Source organism: Corythoichthys intestinalis, unplaced genomic scaffold (genome assembly GCF_030265065.1).
Source record: "Corythoichthys intestinalis isolate RoL2023-P3 unplaced genomic scaffold, ASM3026506v1 HiC_scaffold_23, whole genome shotgun sequence".
NCBI lineage: Eukaryota > Metazoa > Chordata > Actinopteri > Syngnathiformes > Syngnathidae > Corythoichthys > Corythoichthys intestinalis.
In genome coordinates this window covers 9,530,375-9,554,920 of record NW_026651592.1, presented here as the reverse complement: position 1 = coordinate 9,554,920, position 24,546 = coordinate 9,530,375, and the positions used below count along the sequence as shown (strand labels likewise).

Here is a 24,546-nt window from a genome sequence, read left to right as displayed (position 1 = left end):
TTTCTAGCAAATTTAAATTGCAATACTTGAACAGAATTTAAATTATATTAACATACACAATAATATTTTCAAGTGGGAGAACTTGCACAATTAGTGGTTGACTAAACACTTATTTGCCCCACTGTATGACAGAAACTACGTTGCATTTTTGTCCTGTTGTCATCTCTTCACACGAAATCTGGCATTTGTTCCGTTATGTTTTAGTCTCCCAAGTCATGTTTTAGCTCGTCATCGTCACCCAAAAAAATATTCGTCGACGAAACATTTTTAGTTATAGTCATTGTTGATTAAAACAACAATGCATAGCACCTTTTAAATCCTTCGAAGGCCCATGAATCGGATTGAATGGTGGCTGACTTTGCAATATCAGCAAATATCGTACTGTCGCCCAAAGAGTATCATCTTAGGATCGGCGACTCACACCGCTAGTAGGGAGGTATCCCAGCTGTTCGACGAGGCCACATGCGTTGATGCGATCACAGAGCGAGAGAAAGACAGACGAGTGATCAATGAGCGTGAGTAAGTGGAGCTGAGCAAATGCCATTGTCATTCGAATCTTTGACAACACACTGAGAACAATCCGCATTGTACCTGCAATCTCCACTCCAAAGTCAGCGCCGGCCGTCCCGTGACGGGGTCGCGCCGGGGTCAGCGGGTCGCTGCTTTTAGGGAGAGGGTTGCCGCCAGCGCCAACATTTTCAAGGAAAGGCCGTCGCCCGCCGTGCGGCTGTGACCATTTCACCTCAACGCTGGTGTTTGCCTTGCGGGTGATTAGTGTTGACAAAGTCTACCTGGCGTGTATACGACATAACAACAAAGCTGATAGCTTTATCCGCCGCGCCATCACTCACCCGCCATAAAGTGGCGGCGAGCGGCCCATTGTATCCACTCGTGTCCGAACACGAGAGAAAACAAACTGTTTGCCTTGGCTATGCTCTTTTACCTTTGGATTAAGTACTCGCTGCGGAATCTGTTTGTCTTCTTTCTTCTAGTCGGAGTGAGTTATATCACCTGAACCCTTTCAGGGACAGTGGTCATTACAGTGAACATCTATTTAAAGTTATCATGAGCTTAACTCATTCACGGAGTTTGTGTTGCGGTGGTTAGTAAAAGACGGAAATTGAATTTGAAAGCCCCTTCACGGCAATAGACGTCCAATCCAGTGGCGTAGGTTTGCATAGGGACATAACACGACCGACTTTTCAGGATGCTCAAATTGTCCCCACCAACTTTTAAGCAACCGTATATGCACTAGGAGTGGAAACCTCTTGTTACCTCACGATATGATACGATTTGCGATACAAAGCTCACGATAATGATGATCTGACGATATGGCGATACATTGGTCAGGAAATCATTCTAGGATATTCTACAAACAACCAATAAACAGAAAACAAGCTTCTGCTGTGAGTTTGAATGAGTTTATCACTAGTAGACGTCCAGTCCATTTGAACTGGGAGGGTGGCAGCGAATGAACATTCAAACCTCCTTCATCCCCTCCGACTTCAAACGGATTGAACGTCTATGGCCGTCAGTAGCCACGTTTACATGCTGACTTTTATTCATACCGATTCAAATCATTCCGAATGGAAATTTCACATCAGCTGTTTACATGTCACTTCATCTATTCCGATCCAGCGTTTACATGTGACTGCCTTTATTCCGAAAGGACGTTTGACAACTGCCGTCTGACATGCGCAGATTAATCAAAACAAAGTGTCACGTTGCAAAACATGGAGATCGATCGTCAGATCAGCTGCTGTTTTAACTTTTCGAGTGGAAACAAAACTTCAGAATGATACGCCGTTCATTTAAAAAGTTGTATGGGTGCGCTGTGCGTGTGCTTGGAAGCCATGTTGCAAGTGACGTTACTTACGTCACCAAGTGACGTCACCACGTCAGTACGGAGCATGCGCAGAAAGAACGCAACCAGACACCATTCCGCTTCCCTGTTTACATGATATAATTTTACTTCTAATCGGTTTGGGAAAAGGAATATTCCACCCCTGTGAATCGGAATGAAATTCCATTCGGTTTGGGCCTGTTCATTCCGAATGAGGTGTTTATATGGAACACATTTATTCGGTTTGAACAAATATTCCGATTGTAATTGGAATATTTGGCTCCATGTAAACGTGGCAATTGACAGCCAATGCCGGGCAAGGAGGTCATTTTGGGCCATTTAAGGTCATTTACCTATTGATTTTCAGTTACTTCCTCTTTATTTGGGGGTATTTTATGAGTCACTTCCTGTTTATTTTGAGTTACAGAACAGGAAGTGACCTGGGAATCACCCAAATGAATAGGCAGTGACTCAAACTCAACAGGAAATGACCTGTAAATGTCCTAAAATGAATAGCAAGTGATCTATAAATGCCCTGAAAATCGGACAGAATGACTGTGAATGGGCTGGTTTCCAAGGAACAAATGTTCCCAGTCAAAATGGATTGGGCGTCGAGCACCGTCAATGCAGCCTTACAGTTAACTGAGACACTATTATGGTGGAAGATTTTGGTAGCAACTTGTTGGTTCCTTTTTAAAAAAAGAAAAAACATTAAAAAAAAAAAAAAACATTGACACCTTTTTAAAATGATACCTCAATTCTTGGCAGGAGTGTATCGATAACCTTTTGGGATACAAAGTATCAAGATATATCACCATTTCGATATTTTGTCACACCCCTAATACGCACCATATACTGAGTTCAGTTATATAGATCAGGGGTCCCCAACCTTTTTTGCACCACGGACCGGTTTGATTTGGGTCTATTTTTTTCACGGACCGGTGTTTTGACAAATTTTGCAACCCATCAAAAACTGCAACTATGTGGTTCTGCGCATGCGCGTAACATTAAAAATGGCCGCTAATGCAGCGATTCCAAAGTAAACACTACAAACTTTCTTCAAAGAAAGGAACATTAACTTACGTTTGATCGTGGATGGACAAAAGTTCTCTTCAGACCCATCCTGCCATGTTAGCTGCACACCGCTAGCTCACCGTTAACGCCTTTGCCGTGTCGTTTAGCATTAATTAAGGAGTCCTCTTCACAAAGATGCGATGTTGGAAATTGTAGCAAGGTTTTCAGTGTTCTCGTAGCGCTGTCAGGATATTCTGGAATGACTTTAATTGTCTCAAATGTACATTTAAGGTCGCCGTCATTTGCGATCTCTACAAGCTGATCCTCCTGTTGCACAGACATGCTCGGATCACTCGGTTTATTCACAAACGGGTCACGAATCAACTCTTTTGCAGTTCGTGGGTCTTCGAGGTTATAGGCTCATCTTCTGGCTCGTCAGGTGCCCTTTTTCGCCGTAAAAAATCTCTCCAAAGACGTCTGTTTTCCAGTCATTTTCGCTAGTGTGGGGGAACAAATGTGCTGCTTAGTCATACGTTATTATGGAGGACAAGCGCACATAGATATATTATACATACAAAACAAGATGTACTGCTTGCAGTCCAATCAATGGATTTCTATGACGACGTTCTAATCTACACTGTACTATTATATCTAGAGTAGACAGTGATATTGATGTGTTAAGCAGAGGCACAGGCCAAAGTTAATTCGGCCAGAATGCGGTCGTTAATAAAATATTATTTCTGTGCGGCAGGTAGCAAATGCACCACGGACCGGTACCGGTCCGCGGCCCGGCGGATGGGGACCCCTGATATAGATCATTTAGATTGTCTTCCTATTTTTTGTAAGGATAGAACTGACCGTACCAAAATAAGTGAACTATTTTCATTATGTTTAAACTTACATTACCCCCTTTCACTCGCTAAATGTGCCGGTCCATTTTTACCCCCGTCAACGCATGTTTGATTGGCTGATGACTTAACCCACCCCCGAAACAAACACACACACGCACACTCTTCCTCCTCCGACCCCTTCGTAGAGGAGGGATATTATAAGTTTTTTTCTTTTTCAACCAGCAGCAGCCACTGTAAGTAATTTAAAAAGACACCGATGTTGTGGAGGTGGGAAACACACCACTAATTTTTAGAGATGCCGATCGATCGGGTCCGATCACGTCATTTTCAAAGTATCGGAATCGGCAAAAAAATATCGGACATGCCTTTTTTTTAATATATCTATATTTTAATTAAATCGTTTTTGAATTGTATTTAACGTTACAGACATAATATGTTACGTTCATCCAGAGTCTTTAGTTTAGGCTTAAGGTAGGGTTATCAAATTTATCCCGTTAACGGCAGTAATTAAATTTTTTTTTTTAAATTATCACGTTAAAATATTTAACGCAATTAACACATGCGCTGCACGACCCACTCACGCATAGTCGCGTTCAATCTGTAATGGCATCGTTTTACCTATATATAGAGCTAAAAGGCAGCGTAAAACGAGTAGAGTGAATTTTGGCAGCCTTTGGAGCCTTTTTTAAATTGGCTAAAGCCTTACAATCCCTCTCCCTACGAGTAGACATATCGTGGGAAGCAATGTGGGGAAGAAAGGTAGTAATTGATCTTTTTCTTAACACCCTATGTTCTTTCCCAACGCAGAGAAGATATATCAATTGGTACCACTACGCACAGTCATGGTTGCACTTCCCATCATGCATTTGGGCAGAACAGTTAAATGGCTACAGTATCATTTACTGAAAGCTCAACAAATACACTAGATGGCAATATTTAGTCACAATTTACAAAGTCACATTTATCCTTTAAGAATTACAAGTCTTTCTATCCGTGGATCCCTCTCACAGAAAGAATGTTAATAATGTAAATGCCATCTTGAGGATTTATTGTCATAATAAACAAATACAGTACTTATGTACTGTATGTTGAATGTATATATTCGTCCGAGTTTTATTCATTTTTTTTTAATGCATTGCCAAAATGTATATGATCGGGAAAAATTATCGGGAATGATTGGATTTGAATCGGGAGCAAAAAAAAAAAGCAATCGGATCGGGAAATATTGGGATCGGCAGATACTCAAACCAAAGCGATCGGGATCGGATCGGGAGCAAAAAAACATGATCGGAACAACCCTGCTAATTTTGCTACTCAATGTCCGACCTGCATCAGATTTAGCTTAACATTAAATTGTGTGAATTTGCTAACCTGCAAAACTTGAGTTAGAAGCTGCTTAGAGAGATTTGTCCTGTTTGTGTTTTCTACTGTTAACGTTAATTAAACTGTGAGAAATGTAGTGAACTCTTCTGGTAACTATAGAACCAGTAAAATGTGAGCAGGAAGCCGCTTAGAGAGAGAGAGAGAGAGACAGAGAGCGAGAGGGGTGCTGCGTAATCTCATATGTTGCTCACACAACACAACAGACAACATAATCATAATTAACTATGTACATAAAAAAAAAAAAAAAAATTAAAAATGGGTGTGAATGCCGCGAGCTACCCACACTAGCGTTGCGATCGACATAATGAGCACCCCTGACTGAGCATATCAATTGATTAGGTTTATGTTCGTGAGAAATGTAGCCCTGACCCCCGTTCAGCCAATTGGTTTGGTCTCATGATTGTCCCATCCCGAGCAAAAAGTGTACATGCAGGTTATGCTGTTATATCGTCTCTATCAATGTTGAGACCAAACCTGCACCGTTGGCCCAACCCATTTGAATGTCTACTTGCGTCAATGGCAGTCAAACATTTAAGCTATGTGAGATTTATAAAACAAAACACCCCAAAATAAAAAATAAGATTCCCAGAGAAAAATACAGACAGGTCATACGTACAGTACTTATGTGAGATTATCTTGTTAATTCTATTTTTTTCAATTGATCAGAATTCATTTTATTTTTAGTTTTTTTATTACTCATGGCTTTCATGCATTGTTTTTTTAATTTATTTTATTTTTTTTATCGCAAGCAACACGTCATTTTTGCTCATTAATATTCATGAGGTTAGCAATTGTGGCTAGGCGGGTCAACCTCCCGTTTGTCCCCAATAGTAAAAGCATGGAAATAGTGTACGAACGAGATGTTTACTGAGTTAAACCTACCAATTCTGTCCGAAAATGATGTTCCTGGTGCCAAATTCCCTGGTGAAGATGTGGAAGAACATACAAATGTTCAGTTAATAGATGGCTTGAGTGTCGAGGGCTGAAAAAGATGAGAGCCGACGTGATCCAGAGCTTTTTTATCGACACCTTTTTCTCGTGTGCATTGCGTTACGCCACTGACAATGACATTCTCCTGTTTCAATAATCTACTCTTTACCACCATATGCCCTGTCTTTCTAATATATATTATATCCTCTGGTTGTCTTACGTCTCTGACTGTTCTTGAGGGCAATTTACATAGCTATTTTTGTGTAGCGATCGCAAATGCTAATCAGTGACAGCCAACACTTTTAATTTTTTCTTTAATAATAAATCTTAATTCTATGATTTATTTACTTCCCCCTTACTAAAGTTGTGTTTTACAACAGAAAATGTATCAACAGTGGCAGTCAGATACCATTTTTTAATTTTTTTCAGGTCATTCATTGTCAGACAGAAGCAGCAACGCAAAAGGCCAAGCCAAAAATAAGTACAAATATCATAATGGCTACTAACCTCTTTGTCCTCTGTAAGACCGTGGCCCCCAACAAAATGTTTACTGCATAAGAAATGTGAATGGTTTCACCTTGCTGGCGTTAAACCAGTCTTTTTGACGTCCGCGCAGGTTGATCCATTTTTCACGTTTTCCTCCGAGTTTTTGGTTTCGGGAAACGTATAAAGAAAACATCCTTCATATGTCGTAATGTCTAGAGTCGTTTCTACAAGTTCCATATCAGCAATGTTCGATCAGCATTTTCCTTTTTGAAAGATTACCGGAGAAAAAAAGCAAAAATAACTTTGATTGTATGCAAGGACGTGTCAAAAATGTCCCACTTCCGCGTTACGATGGCGACGTCACGGTCTAAAAATAGCATTCGTGCGGTACGCTATTTAATTCATGTTATTCAAAATTATTTATATACAGTATATTTATTTTTGAATTGTCCTTCACAAAATTCGTGCGGGTAGCACTACAATTGGATGCAAGGGCGTAGATTTGCATGGGGACGGTAGGGACATGACACTACCAACTTTTCAGGATGCTCAAATTTTCCCCACCAACTTTTAAGCAACCTTATTGTCATTATATCATGAGTTCAGTTATAAGGATAATTTAGATTGTCTTTCCATTTGTTCTATGGATAGAATTGACCCTACCATTATTAAGTGAATTACTTTCATTATGTTCAGGCTGACATTTACCCCTTTTCACTTGCTGAATGTGCTAGTCCATTTTTTCCCCTCAAACAAATGTTTGATTGGCGGATGACATGACCCCTTCCCCCCACACATACACACACACGCACTCACAGGCCAGACACAGATACAACATGTCGACAACATGCTGCCTTCTCCGCCCCCTTCTAAGATGGGGGATATTAGAATTTTATTTCAGCCAGCAGCGGCAGCAACCAGTGTAAGTAATGTGAAAAGACATCAATGTTGTGGAGGTGGGGAACAAACCACTAATTTTGCTAATGAAAGTCCAGCCTGCATCAGAGTTAGCATAACATTAAACTGTATAAATTTGCTGACCTGCAAAACTTGAGTAGGAAGCTACTTAGAGAGATGTCCTTCAGTACGTTTTCTACTGTTAATGTTAATTGTGAGAAATGTAGTGAACCGAGGTGTAACCCCTTCTCCCCATTTTTCATTTTTATTTTATTTATGTGATCTTAAAGCAGCCCAAAGGAGCTTTCTTTTTTTTTGTTGAGTTTGGTTGTGTTTGGGGACAAAAGCAGTTGTGTTTTACCTGAAGGAAGGCTCCATTTTTATTTATTTTTGTTATACGGTAAGATGTTTTTTCAGTTATATTTATTTATTTAGACGACGTTGATTGGTCTTCAGACAGTTGTTCATTTTTTGCATTCCTGGATAGTTAAGAGATTATTGTGTATGTTAATATAATTCAAATTCTGTTCCAGTATTGCAATTTAAATTTGCTAGGGAAAAAAATCCAGACATTTTAAGTTTTCAAAATGTTTCTTTAGTAGTTTTTGAAAACAAAGGTTGAATCGAACGATGCATCACTTATACTAACTTTCATATTTATTAGTTCAAGTCAATTAAGATTTATTTTGCATTGATCATTTAGCCTATCAATTAATTAGGTTCATATTCGTGAGAAATGTATCCCTTACCCCCGTTCACCCAATCTGTATGGTCTTATTAATGTCCCGTCCCCAGCAAAAAGTGTACATGCAGGTCATGCTGTTATATCGTCCCTACCAATGTCGAGACCAAACCTATGCCCTTGATTGGATGTCAAATTGGGGCCGCAAAATATTGTCCCATGGGCCTCAATTGAGAGACCTGACCAATAAGAATGTAATAAAAACATTTAAGAAAGAAAAAAAAAAATCATGATTCGTAGAGGCGTGCAAAATGTCCGATTCTTAGATTATTCGTGATTCGGCCGTGGAAGATTCGAGAACGATTCACAAACATCCAAATTCCGATTATTGAATTATACCAGGTAAAGCGGAAAGAAAATGCAGTCAGCGCGGTCTTCTGGACGCAATGAGGAACGGACCGAGAGTAAATATCATGTGCAGCTAATGCCGCTAGGTAAAAAACCCCACAATAATACCTGACTGCGGCCGTCAGCCGCTACAAACAGCGCCCAGTTGGTAGTTGCTACAAACATACGGCAACATACGGCTATGGTAGATATCACATATAGCTAGACTAGATGTGAAATGACAGACTTTCCCGTGCTAGTAAACAGGTGCCATCTTAAAGCAGTAGACTTCTCTAGAAGGCTCTGTTATAGAGAACCTAATTACTTTTTATCTAAAATACCCCTAAATCGGCAAAATCTTGACTTGAATCTATGTTTAAGTGATGAAACAGTTTTAAAACTTTCACATGTCGAAAGTAGACATGAGGGAAATTATGGAATAACGGGCGCAATTTTAACAATTTTAACAACTTTAACGGTTGATTCACAACATTAAATTAATTGAATGTAGTTTAAAGCTGCTGATACAGAATGGGGACTTGAGTATTTTATTTACTGTTTTTAACCGGTAACTTGATACTAAAATAGTAATTTGGTTTATTTAGCCTGAGAGGATTTTTGAACAATTTTGGAACAAATATACAAAACATTTTAAAAAATTCAAAAATGGGGGTGGGGGATCAATAATCGATTTCTAATCGAATCGGAGTCTCTGAATCGTAATCGTAATCGAATCGTTAGGTGCCCAAAGATTCCCACCTCTAATGATTCGTGTATGAAAGGGTTCCAATAAAAAGTTGCGTTGCTCATTCAAGGTCCACCATATCGAATTCTGAAGCTACCCCAAAAAATGTCCACCCTGTCATTTCTAAAATATTCTCAATGCAATGACAGTGAATAGATATTCTCAACATTTCGCTCATTCAGCTCAAGCTTGTTGTGGTCCTTGTTGTGGGCCCACCTGACCAGGCGTTGACCTCCGTGTCAAGCCTTGCTCTCAGCTGGCCACTTACAAGGCGTCCCGCCGGTGTCCCGCCGACGACATCAGCTGTTTTTCAGTGTCGGGCCATAATGTCTCGGTGGGGTGTCTCATTGCGTTGCTGGGGCACGGCCTGTATTATGCATGCCTAATGGACAATTAAAATCCTTTGCTACTACATCTCCCAGGCCTTTGATAAGGGGCTCCTTGGACTATACCCTTCCACGGCGGGGGTCCCTATTGTCTGCTGTATTAGAAGACTGCACTGACTGCAAACTAGGTTCATTTATCTCTGTTGGGCTCTCAAGGAGTGGGGGTCACATTTTACACCCACCTTTTTTTTTTTTTTTTTTTTTACCTTTATGGGCTGCAGTGGCTGGTTACAGACTTGGAGCAGCAGGAGCTGTCCACTGGGGTATTGGCTCTTTTTGGGCCAGACAGGACTGATGAGCTCTAGAAGAGGGTGGGAGATGCTAATCTGCCCCCCCAACACCCACTCACACACCCACACACCCTCTTTCCTTCGCTGGACCTTCAGTCACACACGAGAGTTCACCGGTGGGTCGGATCGAAGAATCCTTTGGGAGATTCATTGATTCCAAAGGCTCTGCTGTACAGTCGGACCAGATCATTCATCTGTTTCTAGGGTCATTTAAAGATGTAAAAATCTAGGTGATTTTGTTTCATTCCTATTTAACAAACAAGTGGTGCAAAACTGCTACAAATGGACATTTTTGGTATTGGTTGCGTCAGAAAAGTTCGATGACTCAAATGGCATTGGAGAATTCAGCCTCCAAATTTAGTTTCACTTTGCAACACGAAATTTGGTAGTCATCAGAGGTGGGTAGAGTAGCCAAAAATTGTACTCAAGTAAGAGTAACGTAACTTCAAAATAATATTACTCAAGTCAAAGTAAAAGTAGTCATCCAAAAAAATGGACTCAAGTACAAGTAAAAAACGCATTTGGTGAAAAGAATACTCAAGTAATGAGTAACTGCTTACAAATTAGATTTTTTTTCTCAGCACCAAGTTATCTATTTGCACTGTTGGTACAATGATACTGTAGAATAACCCATTACATAACCAAATTAAGCCAAAGAAATACAAAAAAAATAAAATAAAATCATTGAATGCCGGTGAGAGGAAAAAATGTAGTGGACAAAATAATTCCTAGTTTGAATAGCGAATACTGTAGTTCCTTCATGGTTATTATTATGAAATTGAAAGGATCATATCTCCGGTTTTCCGTCGTCAACGGGTGCCAAATAAAGACTGGGAAAGAGGTTAAAATCCACGCTTTCGAGCAGTGGTATTACCAGGATGCCAGGTGTGGATGGGCATTAGTCTTACCTGGGGGGGGGGGGGCAAAAAAAGCTACAATGCTCAAGTAGGTCGAAATCCAGCGTAGGGCTACTGCACCTTAAAGACCAAATGTGAAGTAATTTCATAAAATGCCAAATAGGGTCACAATTAAAGTAATTAAACATTGTCCAACAAATAAAGCATGAAAAATAATTTATATGTTGTATATTTCACAAAATAATCGCGTTTCCGAAGTTCGAGCCTGAAAGGGGACGAACCAGGAAGTGATACGTCACACTGAGAACAGCGATGGCAGCGCTCCATACGGCCGCCCTACAAAGCCCTTCAAACATTGATTCAAACAGCGATAGATCGAGCGCAAGTGAGGAGATCCAAGTTTTTGAAGAGTTGGAGGAAGAGGAGGAGGTTGGAATTTTATGTTGGAGTGTACATGTATTAGCCAGACGCCAATCAGGATGCAAACAATGTGCCCAGACTACCTGACATGGAATGGAGACAAGACCCATTGAGATTACAATATTGGTAAGATATAGGCTGTTATTATTTTTATGATTTGAAGCATGTCAGGTAAATAAACCACCTACTATTGCCTGGGATAAAAGAAAAGTTTTGACAAATCCCCGATCATGTTGTGGAATGAACAGTAGAAGCTAGCGACGTTAGCTTTTATTTACCTGACATGTTTCGGAGAACACCTCTGCCTTCGGACCCTCTGACAAAGGCAGAAGTGTTCGCTGAAACATGTCAGGTAAATAAAGAACCTACAATTGCCTGGGATAAAAGAAACATTTTGACGAATCCCCGATCATGTTGTGGAATGAACAGTAGAAGCTAGCGACGTTAGCTTTTATTTACCTGACATGTTTCTGCGAACACTTCCGCCTTCGGACCCTCCGACGAAGGAGGAAGTGTTCGCCGAAACACATAAATAAACCACCTACTATTGCCTAGGATAAAAGGAAGGTTTTGACGAATTTATAAGTGTAGGAAAATTGCCACGAGTTAGCTTTCGGCTAACGTCGCTGGCGTCTACTGTTCATTCCACAACGCGATCGGGGTTTTGCCTCGAGTTACCTTTCGGCTAACGTCGCTACCTTCTACTGTTTATTCCACAACAGTTGGCAGCTCTGCTTTGACAAAGTAGTCAGTCATCTATCCAAAAATCACACTTACTTTTTGGCAAATCCTTGATCACAAGCAGACCGGTTAAGGAAGCAGGCATCTTCGAAGTGTTTGCAGCAGAGAACACTACTCATTGATGGCGTGAAATTCATTCACTTCGTGCGAACGAAAGATGTCCATTTACGTGCCCTGCTATCCTTTGGCCACTCATACAACTTTTCTTTAGATTGAGAACAATACATCGCCACACACCGCCGTGGCATCTTACCGAGAAGCAATGCCTCAGTACTGTTCTATGGCGGACTTCCCTCGCAGTTCTCTGTGTGACGTAATTTCCGAAGATTTCCGAAGATTGTCGAAGAAAAGCATTTTTGTTGTCAAGGGCGTTGCTATGGGTTAAACAAAGAATCTGGAAGGATTGCTTTAAAAAGAATAACGAAAATATGCTTATAATTGTTTAGCCTTTGATATTATTCAAAAACATGGTTGGCCAACCTTACTTCACATTTGGTCTTTAAAACATGTTTTGTTTTCTCCTTGAGATAACTGTTGTTGTGATTTGGTCAAAACAAATAAAAGTTGATTTGATTTTATTTGACTTGCAACACATCCATAACTGACAGTTACAGTATGGACATGCAAGTGACAATGTTTTTTTTCGGTAACCTATTGTGGTTCCTGGGTTTTATTATTATTTTTATTGTTATTCTTTGTTCCGCAGCCCTTTTGAGCTCAATTTGACCCCCTTAGAATGCTTCAAAATGCACCAAAATCGGCAGGCAGGTCAAGGACGAAGGCAGTCTGAACGGGCACCAAAATCGGCAGGCAGGTCAAGGACGAAGGCAGTCTGAACGGGCACACCAAAAAAACAGATATGACAAAAAAATCGGAATTGTGCATTACGACCTGCGGTATGAACCTAGCCTTAGAAATTTTGTCCGATCACTGCCAAACTTGAACCAGAAACAGATGGATGAAGCTAAAGATCTGAGATTTAATTTCAATGTCTTAATGACCAGCCGTAGTATCAGCCAACAACAGCAGCATGTTAAAGAACTTCACAGTGAGGCAAAGACAACACAACATGAGGACTATTTGGCTTCAAAATGTCAAATCAAGAGACAAACCAGTTGTTTAACTGTGATTTATTGTCCCGGAGCGTCCGTCTTCCATTTTGTTCAACTTCATATTGTCTGGGCGGACATACTGGAGACCCCCGCAACCCTCGGCCGGGCCTTGTAAACACGACGGCGGGACAATAAAGCACTCCATCGGACCACTGACCCCCGCTCGGCATACAATGGAAGGGCGCTCATAAAAGGGCAGTTATCTGGACCGCTTTGTTGCTGCTTGGTCATAACTCCAACTGCTGGGCGGCAACTTGAGGGACAGATTTGGTCTGAGCTGGAGTCTGACGCGGGCCATCTCTTTTCTAAATATGGCACTACCCTCCAGCCAACCTGAGGTGGTCCCCCCTCGGATGTGAGCCACTAATTCCGCCCCTCCCAACTGCAAACAGAAGGCTATTGCGTGGCACTAACTCATTTGGATTTTGAGAAAATGAGTTAAATTTTTATTTTTATTTATGCAGTATTGACTCTTTACCTTTTATAAGGCTGTCCATAGACTTCACTATCAGTTGACGGGACATGGGGCTCGGAGCCGATCTGTAGGGGGCCTATTTTCAAAAACTCAAAATTCAAATATTTTCAAAACCAAAGCCGCTAGCGACCCAAAACCAAAACAAGCACCTCCTTTAGGCATATACGAGTCTCCATGAGCAGCAACATAAAAAAAATTCAAAGTCAGTCCCTAATAAAATCCAGATTTTTTATTTTTTTTTATACTAGTATAACAAAACTTAAAATGGCAATAAAATTCTCCAATTTTATTTTTTATTTTATGCACAAAAATCACCAAATGCAGAGACAATCACCTATATTTTCAGGATCAATAGCAATATTTAACATATCATATACCGTATTTTTCGGACTATAAGTCGCACCTGAGTATAAATCGCACCAGCCATAAAATGCCCAACGAAGAGGAAAAAAACATATATAAGTCACACCGGAGTACAAGTCGCATTTTTGGAGGAAATTTACTTGATAAAATCCAACACATAGAAAGGCAATTCACAATAAAAATACAATAGAGAACAACACGCTGAGTAAGTGTACATTATGATAATGTTACATGATGCATAAACAACGAAATGCGAACATGGCCGGTATGTTAACGTAACACAGCTATTAAGAGTTATTCAGACAACTATGGCATAAAGAATACTCTAACAAGTTTACCAAACCGTCAGTGTCACTCCAAAACACCAAAATAACATGTGAAATGGTATAATAATGTGTTAATAATTTCACACATAAGTCGCTCCAGAGTACAAGTCGCACCCCCAGCCAAACTATAAAAAAACTGCGACTTATAGTCTGAAAAATATGGTAAGTTTTTGCCCGAAATAGTGACTTAGGTTTTTTAAAAATTTTATTTTGTGCAAGTTTTCAACAGCTAATAAATCACTCAATTTTCACATCAGAAACGTAATACTTGTGGAAAGCATGCAGAATCATCTTAATTTTACTTAACAAAAGCAAAATTAGCATTTTTCTATCGACAATGGTAACTTATTTAGGTTAAATTCCGCTATTGTGTAGAGATACAAAATCCAACATGACGGCCGTCACAAAGCAGAGCTTTTTAAGTTGACAATTCTTGTAAATAAATGCTTAAATCGCGGATATGAACGTAAAACATTCTAGATTCTTGGTTAAAAGCAAAAAAAAAAAAACCCAAAAAACGGGCAGTTATTGTTCATTTTACTTAAGTATTTCAAGCCGAAGTTACAGTATTGTGTAATCCAATTTGACGGCCGTCACAAAACAAAGAGCTTTTTAAGTAGAAAATTCTTGTAAATAAATGCTGAAATTGCGGAATTTCTATCGATATGAACGTAAAACAGTCTAGATTCTTGGTTAAAAGCAAAAAACTGGTAGTTATTGTTCATTTTACATAAATATTTCAAGCCGAAGTTACGGTAATGTTTAATCCAACGTGGCGGCCGTCACAAAACAAAGAGCTTTTTAAGTTGAAAATTCTTGTAAATAAATGCTCAAATCGCTGAATTTCTATAAATATAAACGTCAAACAGTCTAGATTCTTGGTTAAGAGCAAAAAACGGGGAGTTATTGTTCATTTTACGTAAATATTTCAAGCCGGAGTTACGTTATTGTGTAATGCAACGTGGCAGCCGTCACAAAACAAGGAGCTTTTTAAATTGAAAATTCTTGTAAATAAATGCTTAAATCGCGGAATTTCTATAGATATGAACGTAAAACTGTCTAGATTCTAGGTTAAAAACAAAAACGGGCAGTTATCGTTCATTTTGCGTAAATATTTCAAGCCGAAGTTACGGTATTGTGTAATCCAACGTGGCGGCCGTCACAAAACAAAAAGCTTTTTAAGTTGAAAATTCTTGTAAATAAATGCTTAAATCGCGGAATTTCCATAGATATGAACGTAAAACAGTCTAGATTCTAGGTTAAAAACAATAACTGGCAGTTATCGTTCATTATACGTAACTATTTCAAGCTAAAGTTATGGTATTGTGTAATCCAACATGGCGGCTGTCACGAAACAAAGAGCTTTTTAAGTTAAAAATTCTTGTAAATAAATGCTTAAATTGCGGAATTTCTACAGATATGAACATAAAACAGTCTAGACTCTTGGTTAAAAACGAAAACGGGCAGTTATCGTTCATTTTACGTAAATATTTGAAGCAAAAGTTACATGATTGTGTAATCCAACTTGGCGGCCGTCGCAAAATAAAGAGCTTTTTAAGTTGAAAATTCGTGTAAACAAATGCTTAAATCGCGGAGTTTCTACAGATATGAACACTGGAAACATGTACAATAAAAATTAATGATTAATATTAATAAAATACAATTATTAATCATGTTCAAATCAAGTTTTAGGTTATATTGGTGTCTACGAGCTTTTTTCTGTGGATGTGTGCGTGTGTGTCCATATGACAAACTAGGCATGGGGAGTAGGGATGCAAACATACCACAGCAGATGTTCATTTGAATATACTGTACATGACTACAAGTAGCGCTACGAAGCAGTCATGTTTTTACTTGTGATTTATTTGAATGAAATAATACACTTTTCTAGCTATTTAGTTGCTGTGAGAATAATGAAGTTCTCTTTATATAAAAAACAAAGATGAAATCTGTCTACAGTGTTTGGTTGCTATGTTGTGAGTAAATGAAGTGAAGTGAATGTGTTTGTGGAGATTCACACCTCACTGTGAACTCCCCCAAAACAAGATGGATGACTTAATTAAGCTCAGTCAACACAATTAGCAGACACTTGGGCAAATATCGTATCAGGACACGCAAGGTGCACCTGTCAGCACAATATTAGCTAAGTTACTCCCTGCCATTGACGGCCGTGCACGTCAAAACCATAAAACCATTTTGACTGGCAGCGATCGGATTTTGATGGATTACTACTTGAGAACGACAGAAATTGGAGTTTATTTACGGTTTTTCTTTATTTTTCAAGTAAAAAAATTTGAAATATAAACCATTTAAAAAATAGAAATAAGAAAATACACTAATACACCTTGAAAAAAAAGTATTTTAAATAAATGCAATTTAAAAAAAAATGAACAGAGAAAATTGTTTGTCTTTACCTTTGTTTTTTTTTCCATTTATTTATTTTTTGTTATTTAGATAATTTTCGATTTATTTGATCATCAATTAGTTGTCGATTAATTGTAATTTACTGGGATTCTCTTTACTGCCCCCCCTTTTTCCCAATTGAAGCAAATAAATAAAAATGTAAAAATGAAAAGTTTTTGTTTAAATTCTTTTAATCAATTAAAATAATTAAAAAAAAAAAAAAACATCTAAATGCAAAATTTCAGTAGAAAGTGCTGGAATTTATGAAAAGTATTTACACCTGAGCACTAGTAGAGGGCAAAAAACAACAGAAACACAGGCAGGCAAGAAGTGGACATAATAGCACTGCCATATAAATATTGGCCCAAAACCGATAATGACAGAGGTGGAGTTTGACTTTTGGGGGATGGGGGGCACAACATGTTGATGACCCCAAAACGCAGTGTCAGCAATGAAATTGACTTACAAGAATATTTATAATAATAAGTTGACAATGAGCGTTTCTTTGTTTGTCATCATTCTTGAGGGGAATTCTAAATCAGGCTGCTTAGGCAATACTTTTCGCCAAGATCGTCATCCATTAAATTTGGTAACACCGCCGGTGTCATGCCAATGTAGTTACCCCAGTCAAAAATTGTATCCCCTGGGCGGAGCCATATGGAGGTAGATTTGTGTCTTCATTATTCAATCAAAAAAATGTGTTTGAATGCAAAAAATAAATTTGAAACTCAAAAAAATGCATTTGAAAGCTGTTGAATTTTTTGGGGTATTGAAGTCTTTTTTTTTTATTTTATTTTTTTTATTGAAGTAATGGTTGTTTTGCGTTTGGGCCACATTTTGGCTACGACATTTGTGTCTTTATTATTCAATCAAAAAGTTGCTCCATTAAAAAAAAAAAGTTGCTTCAATAAAAATGTATATTTTCAACCAAAACAAAGTCGGTTAAATAAAAAAAAAAAAAAAAGTGTTTGAATGCAAAAATAAAATTGAAACTCAAAAAAACTAAAAAAAAAAATGCATGTGAAAGCTATTTTTTCTGATTATTATTTATTTATTTATTTTTATTTTTTTTTTTTTGATTGAAGCAAATTTTTGATTGAAGTATTGTTGATTTCTGTTTGGGTCACATTTTGGCCAGGACATTTTTCTCTTTATTATTCAATCAAAAAATAAGTTGCTTTAAAAAAATATAGATTTTCAAAATTAAAAATTACTTCAATAAAAAAAGAAAATTTTCAGTCATAGAAAAAAGCTTTGGAATGCGAAAAAATATTTGAGATTGAAAAATATGCATTTGAACACTTAATTTTTTTAAGCAATTGAAGCAATCATTTTTGTGTTTCAGCCATATTATGATTAGGACATTTGTCTCTAAATCATTCAATCTCCAAAAAAGTTGCTTCAATCAAAAAAAAATATTTTCAATCAAAGGAAAATTCAATCCAAAAAAAAATATTTTCAATCAAATGAAAAAATCATTTTAAAAATTACTTTTTTGTTTTATAATTATATGCAAAACAAATGACTGTCTAAGGTGCTCGAAAAATAATTTTGACCCATTATAAAAATGTTTTTTTTTGTTCATTTTATTCATTTTTGTTTAAGTTTTATTGCTTTACAACTATATATATATATATATATATATATATATATATATATATATATATATATATGTGTGTGTGTGTGTGTGTATTAGGGCTGTCAAACGATTAAAAATTTTTATCGAGTTAATTACAGCTTAAAAATGAATTAATCGTAATTAATTGCAATTAATCGCAATTCAAACGATCTATAAAATATGCCATATTTTTCTGTAAATTATTGTTGGAATGGAAAGATAAGACACAATATGGAAATATACATTCAACATACGGCACATAAGTACTGTATTTGTTTATTATAACAATAAATCAACAAGATAGCATTAACATTATTAAAATTCTGTTAAAGCGATCCATGGATAGAAAGACTTGTACTTCTTAAAAGATAAATGTTAGTACAAGTTATTGAAATTTTATATTAAAACCCCTCTTAATGTTTTCGTTTTAATAAAATTTGTTAAAACACTCAAAAAATAAACTAGTTGCCCGCCATTGTTGATGTCAATAATTACTTACACAATGCTCATGGGTGCTGAAGCCTATAAAATCAGTCGCACCCAAGCGCCAGCAGAGGGCAGCAAAACTCCATAAAACACAATTAACATGTGGGCATTTAACTGTACTATCATTTTAATCTGTCTGAGCGGGGCATGTGCGTTAATTGCGTCAAATATTTTAACGTGATTAATTTAAAAAGATTAATTACCGCCCGTTAACGCGATAATTTTGACAGCTCTAATGTGTATATATATATATTTTTAAAAATCGCCGGTATGGTCTCTCCTCTCAAGCTCAGGTCCTCTACCAGAGGTTCTGCGTAGGATCTTCGCTGTCCCTAGGATTGCGCTCTTCTGAACGGCGATGTCGGTCGTTGTCCCTGGTATCTGTTGGAGCCATGCACCCAGCTTGGGGGTTACTGCCCCCAGTGTCCCGATCACTACTGGCCACTCTTGCCTTCACTCCCCATATTTTCCCCAACTCTTCCCTCAACCCTTGATATTTCTCCAGCTTTCTGTCTTCTTTTTTCCTGATGTTGCTATCGCTCGGGATTGCTACAACTATCTCTACTGCTTTCTTCTGATGTTTATCCACCACCACTATGTCAGGCTGGTTGGCCATCACCAGTTTGTCTGTCTGGATCTGGAAGTCCCACAGGATCTTGGCTCGGTTGTTCTCAACCACCTTTGGAGGTGTCGCCCACCTTGACTCCGGGTCTCCTGTCCGTACTCGGCACAGATGTTCCTGTACGCCTGCTACCTGGTTATGCCATTCCATGTATGCCTTGCCTGCCAGTATTTTACACCCTGCTGTGATGTGCTGGACTATCTCAGGCACCTCTTTGCATAGCCTGCACCTGGGGTCCTGTCTGGTGCGATAGACCCCGGCCTCTATTGATCTTGTGTTTAGGGCCTGTTCTTGTGCTGCCATGATCAGTGCCTCCGTGCTGTCCTTCAGTCCGGCCTTTCCCAGACACTGGTATGTTTTCCCCATGTCAGCTACCTCCTCCATTTGTCGGTGGTACACACCATGCAGGGGCTTGTCCTTCCATGATATCGCCTCAGGGTCCTCCTCCTTACTGAGCTTCTGTTGCCTGAGGCATTCACCGAGCAGGTCATCACTGGGAACCAATTTCATGATGTACTCTTGGAGGGATGTAGTTTCCTCCTGGATAGTGGCTCTGATGCTCACTAGTCCTCGGCCTCCCTCTTTCCGCTTTGTGTGGAGCAGGGGTGTCCAAACTTTTTGCAAAGGGGGCCAGATTTGCTGTCGTAAAAATTTGGGGGGCCGACCTTGGCTGTCGTTTTTTACGTAGAACAATTAGGGCTGTCAAAATCATCGTGTTAATGGGCGTTAATTATTTTCTTAAAATGAATCACGTTAAAATATTTGACGCATTTAACGCACATGCCCCGCTCAAACAGATTCAAATGACAGCAAAGTGTCATTTTCACTTGTTACTTGTGTTTTTTGGTGTTTTTCCGTCCTCTGCTGGCGCTTGGGTGCGACTGATTTTATGGGTTTCAGCACTTTCAGGCTTCAGCACCATAATTATTATTGACATCAACAATGGCAAGCAACTAGTTTATTTTTTGATTGAAAATTTTACAAACGTTATTAAAACGAAAACATTAAGAGGGGTTTTAATATAAAATTTCTATGACTTGTACTAACACTTATCTTTTAAGAAGTACAAGTCTTTCTATCCATGGATCGCTTTAACAGAATGTTAATAATGTTAATACCATCTTGTTGATTTATTGTTATAATAAACAAATACAGTACTTATGTACAGTATGTTGAATGTATATATCCGTCTTGTCTTTCCATTCCAACAATAATTTATAGAAAAATATGGCATATTTTATAGATGGTTTGAATTGCGATTAATTACGATTAATTAATTTTTAAGCTGTGATTAACTCGATTAAAAAATTTTAATCGTTTGACAGCCCTAAGAACAATATATTTAAGCAAATTTTAGCAAGCCATTCTGTGCGTCACATTTGCTTTTTTATTATTATTTAATTATTTAATTAATAATTCCAACTATCTCACAACTAGCTTCTCTTTCGACTCTCGGGCTCTTGTGAAATGCTACTGTGAAATAAACTAGCTTCAAGTTGCTTCAATTTCTCACAACATATCTTCCCTGTAATCTTGTCGTACATGTCAGCGTGTCTTGTTTGGTAATATCGCCTCACATTGAACTCTTTAAAAACAGTGACTGTCTCTTTGCAGATGAGGCGGACACAGTTGTTGCGTATTTTAGTGAAGAAATAGTCCAATTTCCACCTATCCTTGAAGCGTCGGCCGTCACAGTCAACTTTCTTTTTTTTGTTGTTGATTGTCATCATTTTAGAAAATTGGGAGTAATGTTGCTTAGAGTGCTGCTGCCTTTTAGTGGATAAATGATGAGTAGCATTTAGTGTGTAAGCTACTTCATATGCTGGTAGCAGTACTGCTGACCAACTTATGAAGTCTGTGTGCGGGCCAGACGTTATTGATTTTAGGACAAAGGTTGGGGGCCGGATGAAATTTGACCACGGGCCGCATTTGGCCCCCGGGCCGGACTTTGGACATGTCCGGTGTAGAGCGTCAGGATGCTGTATTAATATATATATATATTATATTACAGTATATGCTCTAAAAATACGTTCACTTTCATTTGAAGTGGAGGCTTGGCAGCAAATGAACGAATTGACTGCCAAACTTCCTCTTCAAAGAGATTGGACGTCTATTGCTGCCAGTGGCAATGGTACATGGTCATCCACTGCTTTTGTGGTGTGTGTATTATGTCGGAAGGTAAGTAGGGCGTTCCTACTGTCACGCACGGGTCACGGACGAAGAGGAAGAGGGACATCTGGAGCGCAAACATTGTCTGTGTGTGGATAAGAATGTGTTTGACATTGCTTGTAATTGGGTAATGTTGACTTTTGATATCACAGCGGGACGCTCGGAATTGGCAAACAGTCCACTGTCAGTCAATGTTGTTGTTTAGTTTTCCATTCGGTATATAGTAATTGTTGTTTTTCAATAAATATGTGTGCTCATCTTTGATTTGTTGCATATTTCAGTGCGATACAGTCAAGGCCCGGGCGAGGTGACGTCGTCCACCGGCATAAGCCACCACAGCGGCATGACCGGCGGCCAGTCGGTTCTTCAGCAGGTGTCTCCGGGGGGCCTGGACCCCAGTCATAGCCTGCTGTCACCCGACGCCAAAATGGTGAGTGAGCTCGACCCTCAGATTAGATAAGGGCGTCCCCGCATTTTAGCACCGTGTCGCTCCCTTGCCGGACAAAGAAACAGTCTGTCCTCATCGATTTTAACGCCGTGTCGGTGGATAGATGACGTGTCCGTTTATGTTTTTTTTTTCTCAAAGTTTCTCCACTGCTTCAATATTTGCTTTGTGACAAAGAAATAGTGTTAGAAGCAGTGTTGTTTTTGGCAGTCTCAGTCTTATATTTTACACGAAAAAAACTTGATTGTCGTAATCATGTTTTAGTCATTTCAAAATATGTTTGTCTTCATCTAGTTTTCATTGATGAAAACTCAGCAGGAAATAGTCTAGTTTTAGTTGACGAATACACAAACTGTTTTTGTCTATGAAATTCAAAATTTTTCATCGAAAAATGAATAAATAAATCAGGGTGTCCAACGATTCCGAATGGACATTGACGGACAAACACACATTGTAGCTTCTCCAAGGACAATGCCAACTTTGTGATGAAATTAAACACTTTGGAGGAAAGAAGTACATTATTTTCAATTGATTATACCCTCCTGGACGCCGCGAACTTCGAATAGTTGTCCGAGAGTTTAAGAGGACGCTCGCCACGCTAAAGTTTAAGTTAATGCTGACGCGAATGTGAATGCTATGCTAACACTACGAGTTTTAGCGTGTGATGATCACTCATCACAGACCGTTAAAGGCTAAAGCAATATTGGACATTCTCGCTTGCAAAGATAAGAAATAATTATAGTATATATTAGAGATGTCCCGATCGATCGGCATCCCCCGATCGATCAGGTCCGATCACGTCATTTTCAAAGTATCAGAATCGGCAAAAAAATATCGGCCTTGCCTTTTTTTAATATGTACCGTAATTTCCGGATTACAAGCCGCTACTTTTTTCCCTCATTTTGAATCCTGCGGCGTATCCAATGATGCAGCCAATTTATCAATTTTTCTAACGACCGCCAGGAGCGCTAGAGCATAAAATGTAAGCATAAGACACGTGCAATATATGTGTCGAGGAAGACGCTAGTTTGCACTCTTACCCGTATCTTAATTTTGTGCTTTGTGCACGAATAAAAGTAGCAGACCCTCATCGTTGTGCATTAGTAAAATTAGCATACCTGCATGATGGAAAATGCTAGAAGGAATGGATATGACGTGCCGAGTTGAATTGAAGGCTTGGATGGCCAGCGGCGTCAGAACTTTTACAAAAGTGGCCGTATGCGAAGAGCAACTTTTGCAAAAGTCTGACAGCGTGGAGCAGCATGAAAAAAATCCACCATCACCAACGGGTTTCCAAAAGCCGGTCTGCTGCGTGACGAAGAGGACGACACACGCTTATGAGTGAGCTTGAGGAGTCAGCTAAGTGCCGTGCTGCTGGCGCTGTTTGGAAAAAAAATTTAAGGTATTGTAACGATGACAAAGAGTAACCCGCTAAGTTAGGTTGCAATTCTTTATTTTGGAAACTCGTCGAACAACACACGACTGCTGCCTCTAGCAGCCGACGCGCACACACAGACACACCCGCAACAACAGCACGTCTCTTGCTCTTCTGCACCTCCCTTACCTGTATGTCACGCGCTATATCATAACCCGATTCGTTAAAGTATGGTATTAAAACTGTGTATTCCTTTATAATTATTTCAGTTTATTATGTGGGCACATGCGGCTTATAGGCAGGAGAGGCTTATGTGTGTACAAAATGCTTTTTTCTTTAAAAATGTACTGGGTGAGGCTTGTAATCAGGGGCGCTCAATAGTCCGGATTTTACGGTATATATTTTTTAATGAAATCGTTTTCTAATTGTATTAAACGTTACAGACATAATGTTACACTCATCCAGTCTTTAGTTTAGGCTTAAGGTAGGGTCATCAAATTTATCCCGATAACGGCGGTAATAAGTTTTTTAAAAATGTATCACGTTAAAATATGTAACGCAATTAATGCATGCGATGCACGACCCACTCACGCATTGTCGCGCTCAATCTGTAATCGCGCCGTTTTACCTATATCGAGAGATAAAAGGCAGCGTAAAATGAGTAGAGTGAATTTTGGCAGCCTTTGGAGGCTTATTTTAATTGGCTAAAGCCTTACAATCCCTCTCCCTATGATTAGGAATATCATGGGAAGCAATGTGGGGAAGCAAGGTAGCAACTGATCTTTTTCTTAACACCTTATTTTATTTCCTAACGCAGAGAAGATATATCAGTTGGTAGCACTACGCAGTCATGGTTCCACTTCCCATCATGCATTGGGACATGGCTACAGTATCATTTACTGAAAGCTCAACAAATACACTAGATGGCAATATTTAGTCACAATATACAAAGTCACAAGTCTTTCTATCCGTGGATCCCTCTCACAGAAAGAATGTTAACAATGTAAATGCCATCTTGAGGATTTATTGTAGGGCTGCAGCTATCGAATATTTTAGTAATCGAGTAATCGACTGAAAATTCTATCGATTAATCGAGTAATCGGATAAAACAAATATATTTTTAGGTGAAGCGCAATTATAGATATACATGAGAAAACAAGACATTTTATCATTTTCAGTCAATCAATGTCTTTATTTTTGATGTATATTGTTGAAAACAGCCAACAATTGCATCTCAGAT

The 24,546-nt window shown here is 38.8% G+C and overlaps 1 protein-coding gene across 1 annotated transcript in view; it reads left to right on the top strand.

The window, feature by feature from the left end:
* LOC130911236 (hepatocyte nuclear factor 1-beta-A-like) overlaps positions 1-24,546 on the top strand; it is a 73,210-nt gene that overhangs the window by 23,702 nt on the left and 24,962 nt on the right. The window contains exon 5 of the mRNA XM_057829069.1: positions 21,768-21,916. Coding sequence (XP_057685052.1) covers positions 21,768-21,916 — 149 coding nt within the window. The remainder of the gene's footprint in view (positions 1-21,767; positions 21,917-24,546) is intronic.